The 15,691-nt window shown below is 37.2% G+C and overlaps 1 protein-coding gene across 2 annotated transcripts in view; it reads right to left on the bottom strand.

Moving 5' to 3' along the window:
• Positions 1-15,691, bottom strand: part of LOC131591889 (membrane-associated guanylate kinase, WW and PDZ domain-containing protein 2) — a 706,821-nt gene that overhangs the window by 280,439 nt on the left and 410,691 nt on the right. For both annotated transcript variants that reach the window (XM_058862997.1, XM_058862998.1), the window contains exon 3: positions 11,683-11,802. In XM_058862997.1, the coding sequence (XP_058718980.1) occupies positions 11,683-11,802 (120 nt within the window). The remainder of the gene's footprint in view (positions 1-11,682; positions 11,803-15,691) is intronic.

Raw genomic sequence — 15,691 nt, 5'->3', positions numbered from 1 at the left:
CAGCTGTGAGCTACACCAGTTCCAGATCTTCCCAGTGGTGGGATCTTCCAGCTCCTCAGAGTGAGAGAACACTGCACTTTGAGCTGCAAGAGCTGCTCAATCCTCACTGTATTTACCTACCTTTTAAACACTTTGCTGCTTTTGATTAATTTACCAGCAGCCTTTTATTTATCACAGCACCCACCTCTATCCCACTTGCATAACTCATTACTCAATTCAGCATTTGCTTTATCTTTTCTATTCTTGTTAGCTCCCGCTCTTACAAAATCTCTTTGTATCTCCTGCTGCTCCTGATGTGCCCTCAGGAAGAATTATTTATAGCCACTCTATGATGTCACCAACTTCAGGCAGATGAAGTTGGAAGGGACTTGCAGAGATCATTTTGTCCAACCCCATTGCTTAAGGAGGGTCACTCGGAGCAGGGTGCCCATGGCCAGATGACTTTTGAATATCTCCAAAGATGGAGACTCTACAATCTCCTTGGGCAACCTGTGCCAGGACTTGAATACTTTCACAGTAAAAAGTGTTTTTATGACATTCAGATGTAATGTGTTTCTGTTTGTGCCTATTCCCTCTTCAGCACCTTTATTTACCTCTTTCTCACTTCTTTCATCTCTAATATTCCAATATACAGCTGTGACAGCAGTCAAAGCGCTGGCCCAGGGACATCCACTGCTGGGCATTCAGCTGTTTTCTCTACTGACTGATGTCATCTGCTGTCCTTCATATATATATATATATATATATTCATAAATTAACAAAATAAAGGGCTTTCTCTATTTTTTCTTTGCCTCTTCAGTACCTAGCAAATGGTTCACAGTCTATGCCTGGGGTTCTCTGACACCACATAAATACAAATAGCAACAATTCTTTAATCTAAAGCTCCTAAAACCTTATTAGAAAAGAGCATTCATATGCAAAAAACATGAAGGAAGAACAACAGTATCATTTCCCCACAATTTGTGGAAGACCCCACAAATGTGTCTACCCATTGACAGTAAAAGTATTTGATTGCCAGTCACCAATTTGAAAGCTCAGTATTCTTATCAGACACATCATTATGCAATTCAGAAGGCCTTAAAAGTTGTTTTTTAAATTGTAGACTTTTTCTCCCATAGTCCTGAATTCATTGATAGAGTATGTAACATAATTTGGTGGTGAACTTAGATCAAAGCAAGATTTTTGTTTTTGCATTCCTCTGATCTTCAGCAGTCTGGAGGATCCTCTAAACTACTTCAAATATCAACCTGCCATGGCTACCTTGTATCCTGTCTCTTCCTGGTGATGGCTGAAGCAGATTAGATTTACTCTTAACTGAGTCTGGAAACACAAATCTCTGAAGAGCCACTCATTTTGCAGACTGAGGCGCCTCTACTGCACTTTCAGTAGTGGTGAACTTTCCTTATGCAGGAGTGGTTTTCTGCTGCATCAGTAGTATCTTTTAAATCTTAATCTATATCCTTGGCTATTTTTTTTTTCTCTATGCACAAAATAAAATAACTGTAAATGTAGGTCATCACCTGTGCTTTATATTTAATTCTCTAGCAATATTTTTGACCTTGATTTCTGATTGCTTCTCCACTTTTTATTTGGAAATACAAGGGGAACCTTCCATTGGCCAAAACCCCCTGTAGTTCTATTTCTGTTTTAATTTACACAAGGTAAAACATAGAGACATTATTTGTGAAAAAAGTATAAACCAAATATACAGATTTCCCTGCACTTGAAAGGTTTTGTTCATTTGTTTTTAATATCTTCAGGGTTTTTTGTTTTGTTTTGTTTTTAATCAGAAACTCCTTGCTTTGAAACACAAACATTTCTTTTAGTGATTGTGGTTTTTTTGGTCTTTTATCTTGCTTTAATTAGCTCACTTGGGAAGCAATGTAACTCTATTGCAGAAAAAGCTGTATCAGTAGCTGAATCCTTCTTTTCAATTAACCATACAAATCCAGGCCTTCTTCCCACACTCATACTGCATTATTTTGCACTTGGCACAACCTACTTCTCTCAAAGTCCTTCATTATTTTAAGGTCATCCTGACAGGATGCTTCCTGTCTTATTTTCTGCCAGCAGGCAGAAAGATGCACACTTTTTTTCACCTGTCTGGAGTCCACCATAGCAACCATGGCCTGGGTTGCATGCAGGACTGCAAAGTCTCACAATAAATACCATGCTATTGAAACAGAGTAATCAAATTGAGATTTAAAAAAACCCCACACAATTCCTTACAAGGCCATAAAATGGATTTTTTTTGTGTCTTGCTGCAAAGCAATTTCTACTGAATGAATAGAAATACATAAACTGCAATCCTTGCTAGTATAGAGAAGCCTTATACTGATTTTATAGAACATTGTACAAACAAGGGAATACTTCAAGGATCAGTTTTGCTCCCAGAAAACTCCTTACTACAGATGTGTCAGGAAGGCATGGACAGGCAAACAAGGAGAAATAGAGATTTTTTTCCAGGATACAGGGCAGAATTAGGAAGGCCAAAGAAAACATGGAGTTGAGATATCTGAAGCACATCAACAGCAACAAGAGAGGTTTCTACAGCCACAGCAGCAACTAAGGAAGACTGGGGAGAACGTGGGACAGAGTGACCAAGGGATGGAGAGTGTAGAAAGGATAATCAATGGTTGGGAAGTGTGAAGGACTCAATATCTTAATTGCCTGGTAAAGTCTGCTGCTTGCTCCCAGGACATTCAGGTCTTTGCTTAGGACCAAAGGATGGCAGAGACAGGCACTACCATGGTACAGAAGGATCAAATTAGATACTAATTAGGTCAGCTAATGTGCAAGATATGTGTGAGTTCATAGGACTGGATAGGATGCATCTGAAAATGCCAGGAAACTGGCTTGTGGCTGCTCTGGGACCATTCTCTATCATGTTTGAAAAGTTGTGATCAGGTGAGCAAAGACTGGAGAAGACACTTATTAGTCTTCAAAGAAGGCAAGAAGGATTTAGGGAACATACTCAGAAAAAGTAATAAGATTGTGATTCATAGAAAGATGTTAATAGAAAATTATTGTGGAAGTTTCAGTATACCTTGAGTTTAGAAAATATAACACCTTCAATATTTTTGGAAAATTCTGAGATTGGGATAAACAGAAAGAGGATTTTCTCCACTTGTTTTCAAAAGAACCTCCCCAACAGACTTCAGACTGCAGTTTATGGCATTTAGCAAAATACTATTTAATACAGGAAGGTGATATGAAGCTTAATATTGAGGAATATAATGAATGTGTAGTATCCGAGAGGACATAAAATCTAGAGCAGCTTCACAAAAATATAACAACATGACCAATACATATAAACTGGATATAACAAATATTATGTCTTTCCAGTAATGTACTGAAAAATGGAGATCTCTGTAGCTGAGCAATGTAGATAAACATTTCTGCAGAACTTATCATAATGATTTGAAATCTAAATGTTAAATTATTTTACATCTTTTGTAATACCTACAGGTTCATGTGGCTTATCAAGTCAGTTTGATGTTTTTTTTCTAACACTGTTAGCACTTAAACTAAAGCTACACAATATGTACTGCAGGCAAAGTTCGCTAAGAAACGTAACTGAAATGCAAACATGAACTGGTTGTGACCTGTTTTATAAAAAAACCCCACAATCAAAACCTAATGTGTCACACAGACAGCATTAATATATACTACACTGAAGCATACAATACAGCCTTTAATTAATCCTTCTACTAGTGCAGGAATATTTTTGCTAATAACTACTTTAAAATTTCTAAGAGATGAAACTTGTCTCTACACCTCTGGAGGTTATTTTAGCTTTTAAATCACATCAGTATGAGAATTTTTTTTCTCAGTATTAAATTGAAATGTTCATCTTTTCCAGCTTCATCACATTAGCCCTGGTTACTTATTTGCCCAACTTTGAATTATCTTTATTCATCCATTGGGTTCACACTTTTTAAATTCTCTGAGCTTCTCAGTCATTACTCAACAAAGTCCTATCTGATGAGTTCTCTAAATTTATTCCCTACAGCTTGTCTGGTAATTTGCATTACTTTTTCCTGGACACTTCAGTTTGTTAATACTTTTCTGGTAGTAACTGCACAGAATTCTAAAGATTAGGGCAGAGGTCTAGGCCTGAGCTGATACTCAACCCAGATTGGGAAAAGTCATGAAGGCAAAATTTCTTTCTAGATTTCCCTGCAACTGAGATCCTCTTGGTGCTGATCTAGGTTTGATACAAAATAAAGTATGTTTACAGTTGTTTCAGTGATCAGACAGGGTTTCTGGAGCACTCAGACCCCTATAATTTGTGTTCTGTTGTACCTGGTCCTGCTCTACATTCTGGGAACACACATGAGCAAAGTGTGTTGTCTGGTTGGTGAGCATACATCCTTCTGATTTTCTTGGGAAAATCACCAGCCAATAGCAACAGAAGCAACTCTGAGCTGAGAATAAGATTCTGCTTGTAGCAGTCACAGAATCTCAACAAATCCCAAATCAGATGAACTGAATATCCATGCAGCCTCTGTTGAACCACACAGCCCCAGCCAGCAGAACTATGGGCTCTACCAAACCCCAGTGGCTTAGTCTGGGACCTTGTGTCTGATACATGTGATTGAAAGGAGCACTGGACATTGACTCAGGAGGAGCAGCAGCCAGCACCCTGGTCTATACAGAAAGTGCCCTGGCCTCCTAGAAGCCTCCACCTTGGCAGCACAGCTGTCAGCCAGGGAGCTCAGCTGAGATGCTGACTGCACCACAGTCAAGTGCATCACTCTCACAGCCTCACAGACAGATCAAGTGTATCCATGGCTATCTGCTGGGCAGGGGATGGAGCTGACAGATGCTCCTGGAGACAGAGACAATTCCAATGACTGGTGGTTTTCTTCCAGCTGAACCCCGTTAGAAGCAGTGGGGAAGCCACAGAGTGAGCTCTTGGATTTCTCTGGAACTACACAGGATGAAGGAACCATCAGATCTTTGGATGAGAATGTTGTCTCTGAAGGCTGGATGGCCCCACTCTCCCAGTTTCATGCATAAAACCATAGTCATTAAGCTTAAGCTTCTGTTTCCTGGATGCCTGTGGGAGTGGGCTTGACCTATACTGACACGTGGCCCCCAGGTGACATTTTTTAATGATATATTATGCTATACATCTGGATGTTATCTTTTTTTATCAGTTGCATTCTTGCAGTAGATCAAAACAGACCATATCTTACATTTTTATGAAATAACAGTATTTGCCTACTGGCATGATCTGCAGCCTGGTATCTGTAAACTTCCCAGCAGTGCCACCAGTGCTGTGGAGGATGATGACCTGACATGGACCCACACAGGACAGGACCTTATAACCATAAAGCTTGTTGCTAACCACACACCAGGAATAACAATTATCAAAATAATGAGAATTTATGCAGCCTCAGAACAGACATAAAGTATACATTCTGCAATGCTACTCCCACCTTCCAGGGTTTAAAAAGGCACTGTAGAAATGATGAAAGTCACCCTTTACAATGCAATAGTGTAATTTTTAAAAGCAGCTGTTTTTCAAAGAAGAAATAGTATGTATTCAATTTGATTCTTTCCTTATCATTTCCCTGGGAAAATTACAAAATAATTAAATAAAGTTAAAAAAAAATAAGTAAATGTGATGTTTTATGACTTCAAATGAATTAAAAAATATAGCCAGGATTCCTCATATGTGTTAATATATTTGCTGCCATTACATTTTTGAGCTTCTGACCATTTATGTTCTTTGAATTTCAAATTTATTGATGAAATAATAAAGATTATTCCCAAGAGTAAGAGAGGAAACACAACAAAACCCATAAAATCTTACTAATAAAGAACAGGTGCAAGAACCCAATTAGATCAAGAAGTCACTGACTGTATTGAAGATTTCTTCTCCTATTTGTTGACCTAAATGTCACAATACCCACAGTTACACTCTCTCTGAATATGGGGCTGAAATGTTGACATCACATTAATATGAGATCTACCTCTCATGAAAGGGGTGAAAGAGGCACTTCCAACAGGAATATGATTTTTACTATCAAGTATCTCTTTTCATTTTTCTGTGCCCTTGGAAACACCTTCTGCTGTTAAAAGACATGGCTTTTGAAGGACTACTATTTTTATCCCTATGCATCTATCCTCATGAATCCTTGTTTTCAATTTTAAATCAGAATATTTCATTAACTACTGTACTTAGGTCTTAGGAGGGTAGCATTTTATTATCTTTATGTTGATTAATTTCCTTTGTATCCATCTGCTGTGGAGTGCTCAGGATGTCCTGCACACAAGGGAATACTGCATACAGTAAGTGGGTGGAATTTTTGAATACCTTACAATTTTTTCAAGGAAGAATGGAATCAAAATTACTGGAATCATACACCAGCTCTTTATAAAACATTTTCACCACAAAGCAGTAATTAAAATCTCCATTGCCTACACAGAACAGTCCTTAACTCATTTTTAAAATTTACAGATATTAAAATGAAATGTTAATTGAAAGTGCATTAGCTGAACAGAAGGGTTTCGATCATTTAGGCTAAATTTGGCTTGAGAGAAGAAATGAAAGCCTATGTAAAACTTAAGGTGTTCTTAAGGAGACAGTATGGGGTCTGTCTCCAGGTGAATGGAACCAGAGCACCTCCCAGTGCTGCTTATGTGCCAGACTGGGAGAGTCACAGGCAAGAAACCGGCTGTGACCCACATTCTCTTCCCCAGCAGAGCTCATTATAATGCTGACCCCTCAAAACTGTGCCTACAACTGGAAATTTTGTCCTTGAACAATGAAGTAATACGAAACACTAAGGTTTCACCCATGGGATGTATCCAACCTGTTTCTTAAAGACTGAATAATTGCAGATTTGTGGAATTTTAGAGAAATCCCATCTAACTCTTACTGTTCTGCCAAATAATACTCCATCAGTGAAAAAAAACAGGGGTGAAATTCTGTTTTCCTTTAAGTCAGCTGCAAATTTACCATGGAATTCAGTGGGGCTAAAGGAAGTCCATGATTATGTAAGTGGTTAAATAACTTCAGTGTTCTTGGAATTTTCTCCAGTGAATGACTTTGAGACAATTCCAAACAATCAAACAAATAATAAAATTTTGACAAAATTAATGACACAATAACTAAAATCATCGTGTTTCATGGAATAAATTCAAGGACTATTATATTAAAAGCAAATAAGATGTCTTTTACAAAACAACTATTATGGAGATTTTCTGAGGAAAACAAAAATTTGACAGAAAAAAATTCTACCTAGCACATTATTGGTAAGTGTACTGGTCAAATTAGTTTCTATTCTTATTTTTGCCACATCTAACAGTTATGAACAGGCTTTTTCATGTTTTCACTTGTTATAGACCTCTACATTGCTAAAATACCTCTTGCTTTAATGTATTTTAAATACATTTCTATCCTTATGGGTTGCCAACAATCATGTTTCTTTTTCTTACAGTATTTATACACTGAACATCTCTTTTTATTTCTGATGCTGCCACTACATATGTCACTTTTAAGAGACAATTCTACCCATAGCATGCATTGCACTTAAACTCTTACATTTTTAACACTTTACAATGATGTCCTGATATAACCTTTGATCATGTGCCTTAACATATCTGGGTTTTGGAAATATTGAAGCTGTTAGATTTCTGCTAATGAGTGTTGACATTCTTAAGCAATATACAGTTCAAGTACATTTTAATTCTACTGATATGCTGCACTGGCTATGAATTTTGCTGATCTAATGAGATGGGAGCAACATTTGATATCAGTGATCCATGAGGTCTCCATGCAAGTTTTGATGTGTTGGGGAGATGTCAGTGTGCTGAGCCAAACCTCCTGCCAGAGAAGTTGTAAAAGACTGTACACATACACATACACAGACAATTTGTCTGTTCATCACAGATTTTGCTATTCTGCATATTATAGATTGACACATTGTGTCAATTCAAGGACCATCTTTGATCTTCATCCCAGAAACAAGGAAAGGAATGTGGGAATGTGGAAAATTACTTTGCTGGGGCACATCTTCCTTTGTTACATGACTCTGCATGGCAATAGCTTTCATTCTGCACAGGAACACCTCCCCCTCTCGTTATAGAACCACAGTTATGTCATCTAAATAAGTGTGTTGGATAATGAAGTTATCATTTTGAACCAATTCAGAATTCCTTTAATCACTACAGTAAATTGAAATTCTACTGAAAAGCAAACAAAGAGAAACCTTTAGGATTTGGTTTTGCTATTATACAAAACCTTGAAATAAATGTTTGATGTGCTTCAGGCAAACAGCCCCTGCCTCAAATAGCAACATGCTGGTGTATAATACATTTTAACTTGATATAAATGTGCATAATAAAATTTATAATTTTATTACAAATTCAAAACTCAATGACAATGTCACTGAAGTTAACATGACTTTGACTGTTAATCTGAGTGAGAGTGGAACTGCTTCTTGTATTCTTCCTCTTGTTCTGCATTGAATAACGTCACCTAGATTGACAGGGAACTTAGCCACAGGTTAGCTGAAAAACACAGCAACTGTTTATGTAACATTATGTATGCTTAGAATAATTATATCTATAAAGACAGCTTTCTTACCAGCAGTTGCTCAGAAAGCAATAAGTATAAAAGGTCAAAATAATAATGCATTTAGTCCTACTGAAATGAAATATTTTCACATTTGCAAAACTGCTAAAAGAAGAGATTTGTAGAGTTTTTATCATGAACATACTGTTGCTTTTCTATAGCACTTTGGAATACGACAGTCATTCACACTTGTCACAAAAGCAGTGGACAAAGGCAGGTGTATCCAAAGCCTAAAGAAGTAAGGAGGTCACAGAGTATCCTATTTTTAGTTCTAAAGAATTTATAACTTAAAAATCTATTTTAAAACTAAGAAAAAAAAAAGTAAAAAAAGCAAAAAAGCGTGCTTCAAAGAAAAAAAAAATAAAAAGAACTGTACAACTCTACCTTTCTGAGAATATATCTTGCTTTCACTTTTAGATTATATACTGTCCAGGCTGTAATCACAACTATTATTTACTGCAATAGAACAAAACATTTCTGATGGTTCTTACTGGTTTTTTCATTACTATGAGAAAATATCCCCCTCCCAACAATACCAGGTACTACAATGAACAATACAAACACTCAGTGTCAGGTAAGTCTGCACTTGACCTCCTCCTCCTCTGGCTTACCTGGATGTTCCTGATTCTCTTTGGAATTCACACACTAGAAGGTAAATTGACTGAAACAAATGTCCTAGTCAAAAACTGATGAAAAACAACACACATACACAGTCTGAATTTTTCTCTCAACTGAATGAGAAATCTCTTCTTTAAAACATTTTTCTGGTAGAGATGAACTGGTTCACAGTGGCTGTACTTAGATAATCAGCATAGAGTGACTCAGCTACACTACATAGAAACTTAGCTAAATACAGAATGATTCTCTTAAAACAAAAAAAGAATAAAGAAATCTTCAAACCTAAAATCTATTAACACTAAGAACTATTAAAAAGAAGGTTGATTTGTTCATAAATCTAATAACCAGTGTTGATAAGGACCATAAAATTCATCTACCAGAGTATGTATGCTCAAATAAGTTGTTTAATCTATGCAAGAATTCAAAAATCATCTCCTCAGGAGGGAAACTGAAAATTTCTTTTCTCTGGTTAGTGTAATTTTAATCAGTAAATCATTAAAGTCCTAATGTGCTCAGGAAAACTTGTGACAGGATGTTGAGCAACATTCTTCCCCAAAGAAGTCTCTTCAGTCAAGAATTAACCATGAAATTGGAGGTGGAACTTTGTATGGTCATGTTCAAAGGACTTTGTATGGGAACAGGAGAAACAGCATCAGTAAAATATTTAAATTTTCTCATGTGTTACCTATTTTTTGCCATAAGACATAGGCAGATAATATCTGTTTTTTTGTCAGAATGTGCATCTGGTAATCACAAAACCAGGGACTCAAAGACAGGATTTAGGCAGAATTGGTATGCTGAGTATAGTTAATTGTATGTTTAGTTTCTGATTTCTTGGCTTCAGTGAACTTGCCACCTGTGATAAGCAAATGACGTGACAGACATTGCACTGTCACAACTTTGGACCTCTCTTCAGCTGGGTCCTCAGCTGGTTTGAGGAGTTATGCAGACTTCCTCAACCAATATTTCACCTTGCTGTCCACTCAACTCTGGTAACTGGTATTAAAAGACACATCTCAGTATCCCTAGAGGGACAGAAGAGCACTGTGAATTAATTTACTGTAGCAGTTCAATCTCTACAAACTTGCTGCAAACTAATGAAATTACATGGTCAAACAATGACAGACTTGTGCTCCATTTAAGCTCCTCTAATGTTACTTTCAAACACCTAAGGTAACAAAAAGACACTTCAAGAAAGTCTTGTTATTAAATTAACCTGTGATAAAAGTAAAATTCTGGTGTTGTATTAACATTTAGGTAACTTGTACCATTACGTGTCAGACAGTGGTTGAAAAAAGTAGAAACCTGAAAGATGACATACTTTCCTTTATTTGACCTTCTTTGATGGAAATCTTTGTTACAAGTTCTGTATTGATATAACTCTTAATGAAAATTTATTTACTGGACAATGGGTACTTTGTACTGATTAGGTGGGAAAAAGTTACCTTCTTTGCTGCTATTTATAACACAGCTAATGATTTTTTTGGGGTGAACAGCTTCAGATGCTTTTCTTGGCAGGGACAAAGTCAGGACAAAAAAGTCTTCATTGTCTTTTTTGCTACAAGCTGAAAATATGGGATTGATTTTTGTAAAATGGCTCTACTCTCCCAGGTATTCCCGTATATATAGGTCATATTTTTCCTATAAAGGGCGTTCCCTCTAATTCTGAATACTGCAGTAAAAAACCACTATCTATTACCCAGTTGTTTAAAATACTAGTGTATTTGCAAGAAACATCTGGTTTAAAATAGTGTATCATTATTCTGGTTTTAGTAAAATACCCAGCTATGTAACTGCCCACCTCTTTACAACAGTTTCACTTCCAGGATAGCTGTGTTTTGGAAAAGGTTTAAAATCAGATGAATCATCAGTTCTCCTGGGAAGCAGTCATGCAGTAAGCTGCTGGCTCTTTGCCCCACAGACAGGCATTCCTAATACAGCCATTAGGACAGCCCCCATCCCACTGCCATTTTACAAAATTAATGAGTTCAATAACTTTACAAATCCCATAAAACAGAGATGACATAGCAAATTCTTGCTCCTTTACTTAAGTAGTGAGGTTTCAACTTCTGATATAGATGGATAATTGCAGGTTCCCACGTGCAAAGGAAAAGTATCAGCCTTACACCCGACTTCTGTTATAGAATGTGTTTGTCCTAGGTTAGAAAATCAGCTGTTTGCAGAAATTCTGTGGAAATGTCTTTGAGTATTTGGTGTAAAGGATTAGTGTTCCTGTCCTGTATATGCAATGTCGTACCATGTTTCTCTTAACCACTACAATATACTAAAATGACAATGAACCCATCTGCATTTAGCTTTTACAAATGAAAATATTTTAGTAATAGCCATATGGCTCTTTACAAATTTCTGATAACAGTAGCAATGACACATTTGTAACAGGATATCCCAGTGCAATTCCATCAAATTAGAAAGCTGTACAATGAAAACATGATACAGATTTAGCAGTAAAAGCTTACCTTCATATGTTCCACTTTCTAGGAGAGCACCACTTTTCTCCAATTCCATAAAATCTTCAACAGTGATGAAAATATAGTCCACACCAGGGACTTCCCCCTCCTTATGTGGCCTTGTGGTGCCTATTGATAAGATGAAAGACACACTGTCAAGCACATGGCCTAAATGCAGAATGATCTTTTTGAAAGCTTTGGATAAGTCACAAAGTAAACCATTTACACAATAAATTACATAGCACATCTTCCTGGTGAGGATGCCTTTCAAAGCAATCTAGCTATATTTGCTGAAGCTGACAGAGGTATATGAGATGTATGTTTAAGATCATGCCAGATATTATTTGGATACATATTTATTCTCACTAATGAAAAACTATCATATTGTTGTTCTTTTTACCTTACTAGAAAGACCTTTAGTGAATCAGGCACTCAGAGGTAACACAAACCAAAATCAATTAATTACAATTAATCTCCTTCATGGTATTTTGAACATTTATTTAGAACACAAAATAAGAGTTCTGTAAGTAAATCTGCAAGAGTTATATTCACATTGCTTGTTTCAGTGCCATAAGTAGACTTGACAAATAGTTAGGCTTCAGGGCCTGTGGGATAAAAATCACCTGCTAACCATTCTGTCAAACTGCAAAGGTGTTTATATTTAGTTATTGCCTCTATTGTCATCTCTGGATGACAGAACTCTGTAAAAGCTGACAGATAATATTACACACAGCCTGACAAGTGACTTGGCTTAGCCAGCAGAAGTTGGGATGTTAGCAGGGAAGAATCTGAAACTGACCTGATTTCCTAATGGTCCAGCTTATCGTGGTCAGACTATCACTGCTTTGACTGAAAACACTAAGTCTTAAAATTCCATTTGGAAATGGAAGTGGTTTAGGTTCTCCTCAGTCTCTAAGTGTTTGAAACATCTTAATCAATTTTTTACTGTACTGTATTTTACTGTACTGTACTGATTGCATTGCACTTGCAGGGTTTGGTTTAAAGACTGTTGACATTGGGAAGTGGCTAGAAGCCTGTCCAAACTCTCTTCTCTTACTTGAAGACACAGAGACATAAAAGTGTTAGATTAACTTGATTGCCTGTCATAGAGACCTTTTTCCCTCAGATACAGCCTGAAGTCCATGTCAAAGACTGAATGAGCCTGTCAAGATAATACTTTAGTACGTAGCATGGGGAATATATTTTGATAAATCTATAAGACCCTTCCCTCATTTTCTCTGTTTCCAATTCTCTTCTCATCTCAACATTTACAATTAAAGCTGGCTGATAATTTCTGGGAATTCTCATACTATTATCTGGAGTACTCTGTCCATATGGAGTACTGTGTGTAGCTCTGGGCTCCTCAGTACAAGAGAGATGTGGAGCTCCTGATGTGGGTACAATGGAGGGCAACAAGGATGACTGGGGGACTTGAGAATCTGATGAGTAAAGGCTGAGGGAGCTGGGCCTATCCAGCCTCAAGAAAGCAGAGAGGGGACCTCATTAATGTGTATAAATATCTAAAGAGAGGATGCTAAGAAGAAAAAGCCAGGCTCTGCTCAGTGGTGCCACCCACTAGGACATGAGGCAGTGTCTGATGCACAGGAAGTTCCATCTTCAGGAAGGTGTATCAGGAAGAATTTCTTCACTGTGCAATGACTGGAACAGGTTTCCCAGAGAGGCTGTGGAGCCTTCCTCATGGAGATAGTCCAGAACAATTTGGATGCAATCCTGGGCCATGTGCTCTGGGATGACCCTGCATGAGCAGGGAGGTTGGAACAGATGCCCCTCTGTGGTCCTCTCCAACCTGACCGATTCTGTGGCTACTCTTGTGTTTGGAGATGGTATGGTTAAAGCACTCAGACACTTGGATTGTCCACAAGGATGCTGAATTTATCTCCCATGGATTATCTGACCTCTGGCCCTTTGTGAGAACTAAGCACAGGGATTCTTCTGTGCCCCTGAGCTCCAGGGAGCTCTGTTAACAGCACAGATATCAGATGTTTGTTCTGCATGCTCTGTCCTGAGAAATTTTTCACTGTCAAAGAATATTGACAGAAACTGTATCTTCCTCACAAAACACTGGAAAATCAAGGCTAGCAGAAGGCTAGAAAACCCAGAAACAGCACAGGGAGGAAGCTGGCATATTAAATGAGTATCTCTAGATTACTGTTTCTTCAATATTTTTTCATGTAGACATGCTTGGATTACCAGTTTATTAATAAAATAAAAATACAAATTACATAAAATGCTAGCCCTGCTTTGAGTGAAAATTTGGACCAGATGATATAAAGAGCTCCCTCACAATTGAAATGTTTAATGATTTTATGCTATTTAGATTTAATGTACTTTTTAATGTAGATTTAATGTAAGTTTGCTTTAAATACATGTATATTCAGCTTTCATGCATAATGGATTATGGCAAAGTGTCAAAGGAGGCCCAACAACAGACTTGGTTATCCCTGTGTTTCTCTACTTTGGTCACAGTCTTTGTTCAACTTGCCTAGAAAATTGTAATGGGCTAAATTTCAGATTCTGAATCCCTCTCTTAAACTGGAAGCTTAAGACCTAATCTTTCTGCCCTTATATTACCTAGTCATGTTTTTTTCAGATATGGTACAGATATGATATCTTTTGCATATGTCTTGCATTAATTAATTATTAATTAAATATTCTGTCTAATCTGCTTAGACCATTGCAGGAGATAACACTGTCTCTTGGATGGTTCCAGCCTTTTATAATATTCAGAGAGCCTGATCCAAGAGCCCTGCACTACATTGTGTACTGAGGGTTGCAGACCTATAAAAAATCATGTAGTCACTTCCCCCCCAAAAAAAGGGAGAAAGGAGCAAACCATGATCTGTTGCTGCTTGAATTCAGGGTGACTCTTACCCCAGGTACAGCAGCTTCCATCCTCAGAAGATTTTTTTTGCTCTTGATAAAATCTTGCTGAGTCCCATTTCCTTCCTGCATCTGTTCTCATTCCCTCAGGCTGGAGGACCTAAGATCTTGGAAATAGTTAAAGCAACTCCCTGGCTAATGGAATAATCAATGGTTATTGCCTCTTTTACTCTTTCACCCTGGAGGAACCGAGTTGTTGCTAATAATACTTCTGTCATCCTTAACAGTTTTCTGTAAGCACCATGGACTTTGCAATGTGCATGTTTACAGAATTGGACATGGTTACTGGAGCATCTAAAACACCCATCAAGGTCTGAACATTGAGATCTATATATTGGAATCTTACAGACCACAGGGAAATTCTTTCCTTGCTTTTAACTGAGAGGTATACTTCTTAATAGATTTTGTCTTTTACTATACTCATATAGACAGATAAGCAGGCCTAAAACTTATGGTGATTCAAGACTTAAAACAAAGGACTAATTCCAAGCCTCATATTTCCACAGAAACATATCTTTTGTTATGCAGCATCAAGTTTTAACAGGACACAGTTGTTACTACTTATATTTATCCTTTATCAATGCAAAATGGAAAAATGAACTCATAATTTTGTTACCAAGGTAACCCATGAAAAAATTACCTTTGAATTCCATAATGAAAGAATATTATACTTTTAGATCTTTCTGAAGACCAAAAACAAGGCGTATTTGCACTATGCATATTTCTGACAAATGCAATTTATTAGTGCTGCTGAAGACACAAAATGAGAGTAAAAAAGGTAAAGTAACTATGACCAGTCCAGTCATGCAAGTGCTGCCACACAACCTGTAGGTACTTTAGAAATTGCAGTACCTTGGTCTACGAAATCTGGACTGGTGTTGACCTTCATGACCACTTGCATCATTCACCAAATGGGTCATTCACTGAGCAATTATTTTGTTTGGACTTACAGCTTCAAGATGGATAGTTGGTAGCATTTAGAGATATTTAAGATATGTGCTATATATTTTTATTATTATTATTCTGTTTTAAAATGACCCTTTTCTTTGCAGCTGGTTTCTTCTCTTCTACAGGGGAGTTGTGGTAATTTGGCATACTTGAGTCCAGGCTTTCCATG

This window comes from Poecile atricapillus, chromosome W (assembly GCF_030490865.1).
Source record: "Poecile atricapillus isolate bPoeAtr1 chromosome W, bPoeAtr1.hap1, whole genome shotgun sequence".
In the NCBI taxonomy this organism is placed as follows: Eukaryota; Metazoa; Chordata; class Aves; order Passeriformes; family Paridae; genus Poecile; species Poecile atricapillus.
Note: the sequence above shows the minus strand (reverse complement) of the source record. Positions and strands in the feature narration are given on the sequence as shown.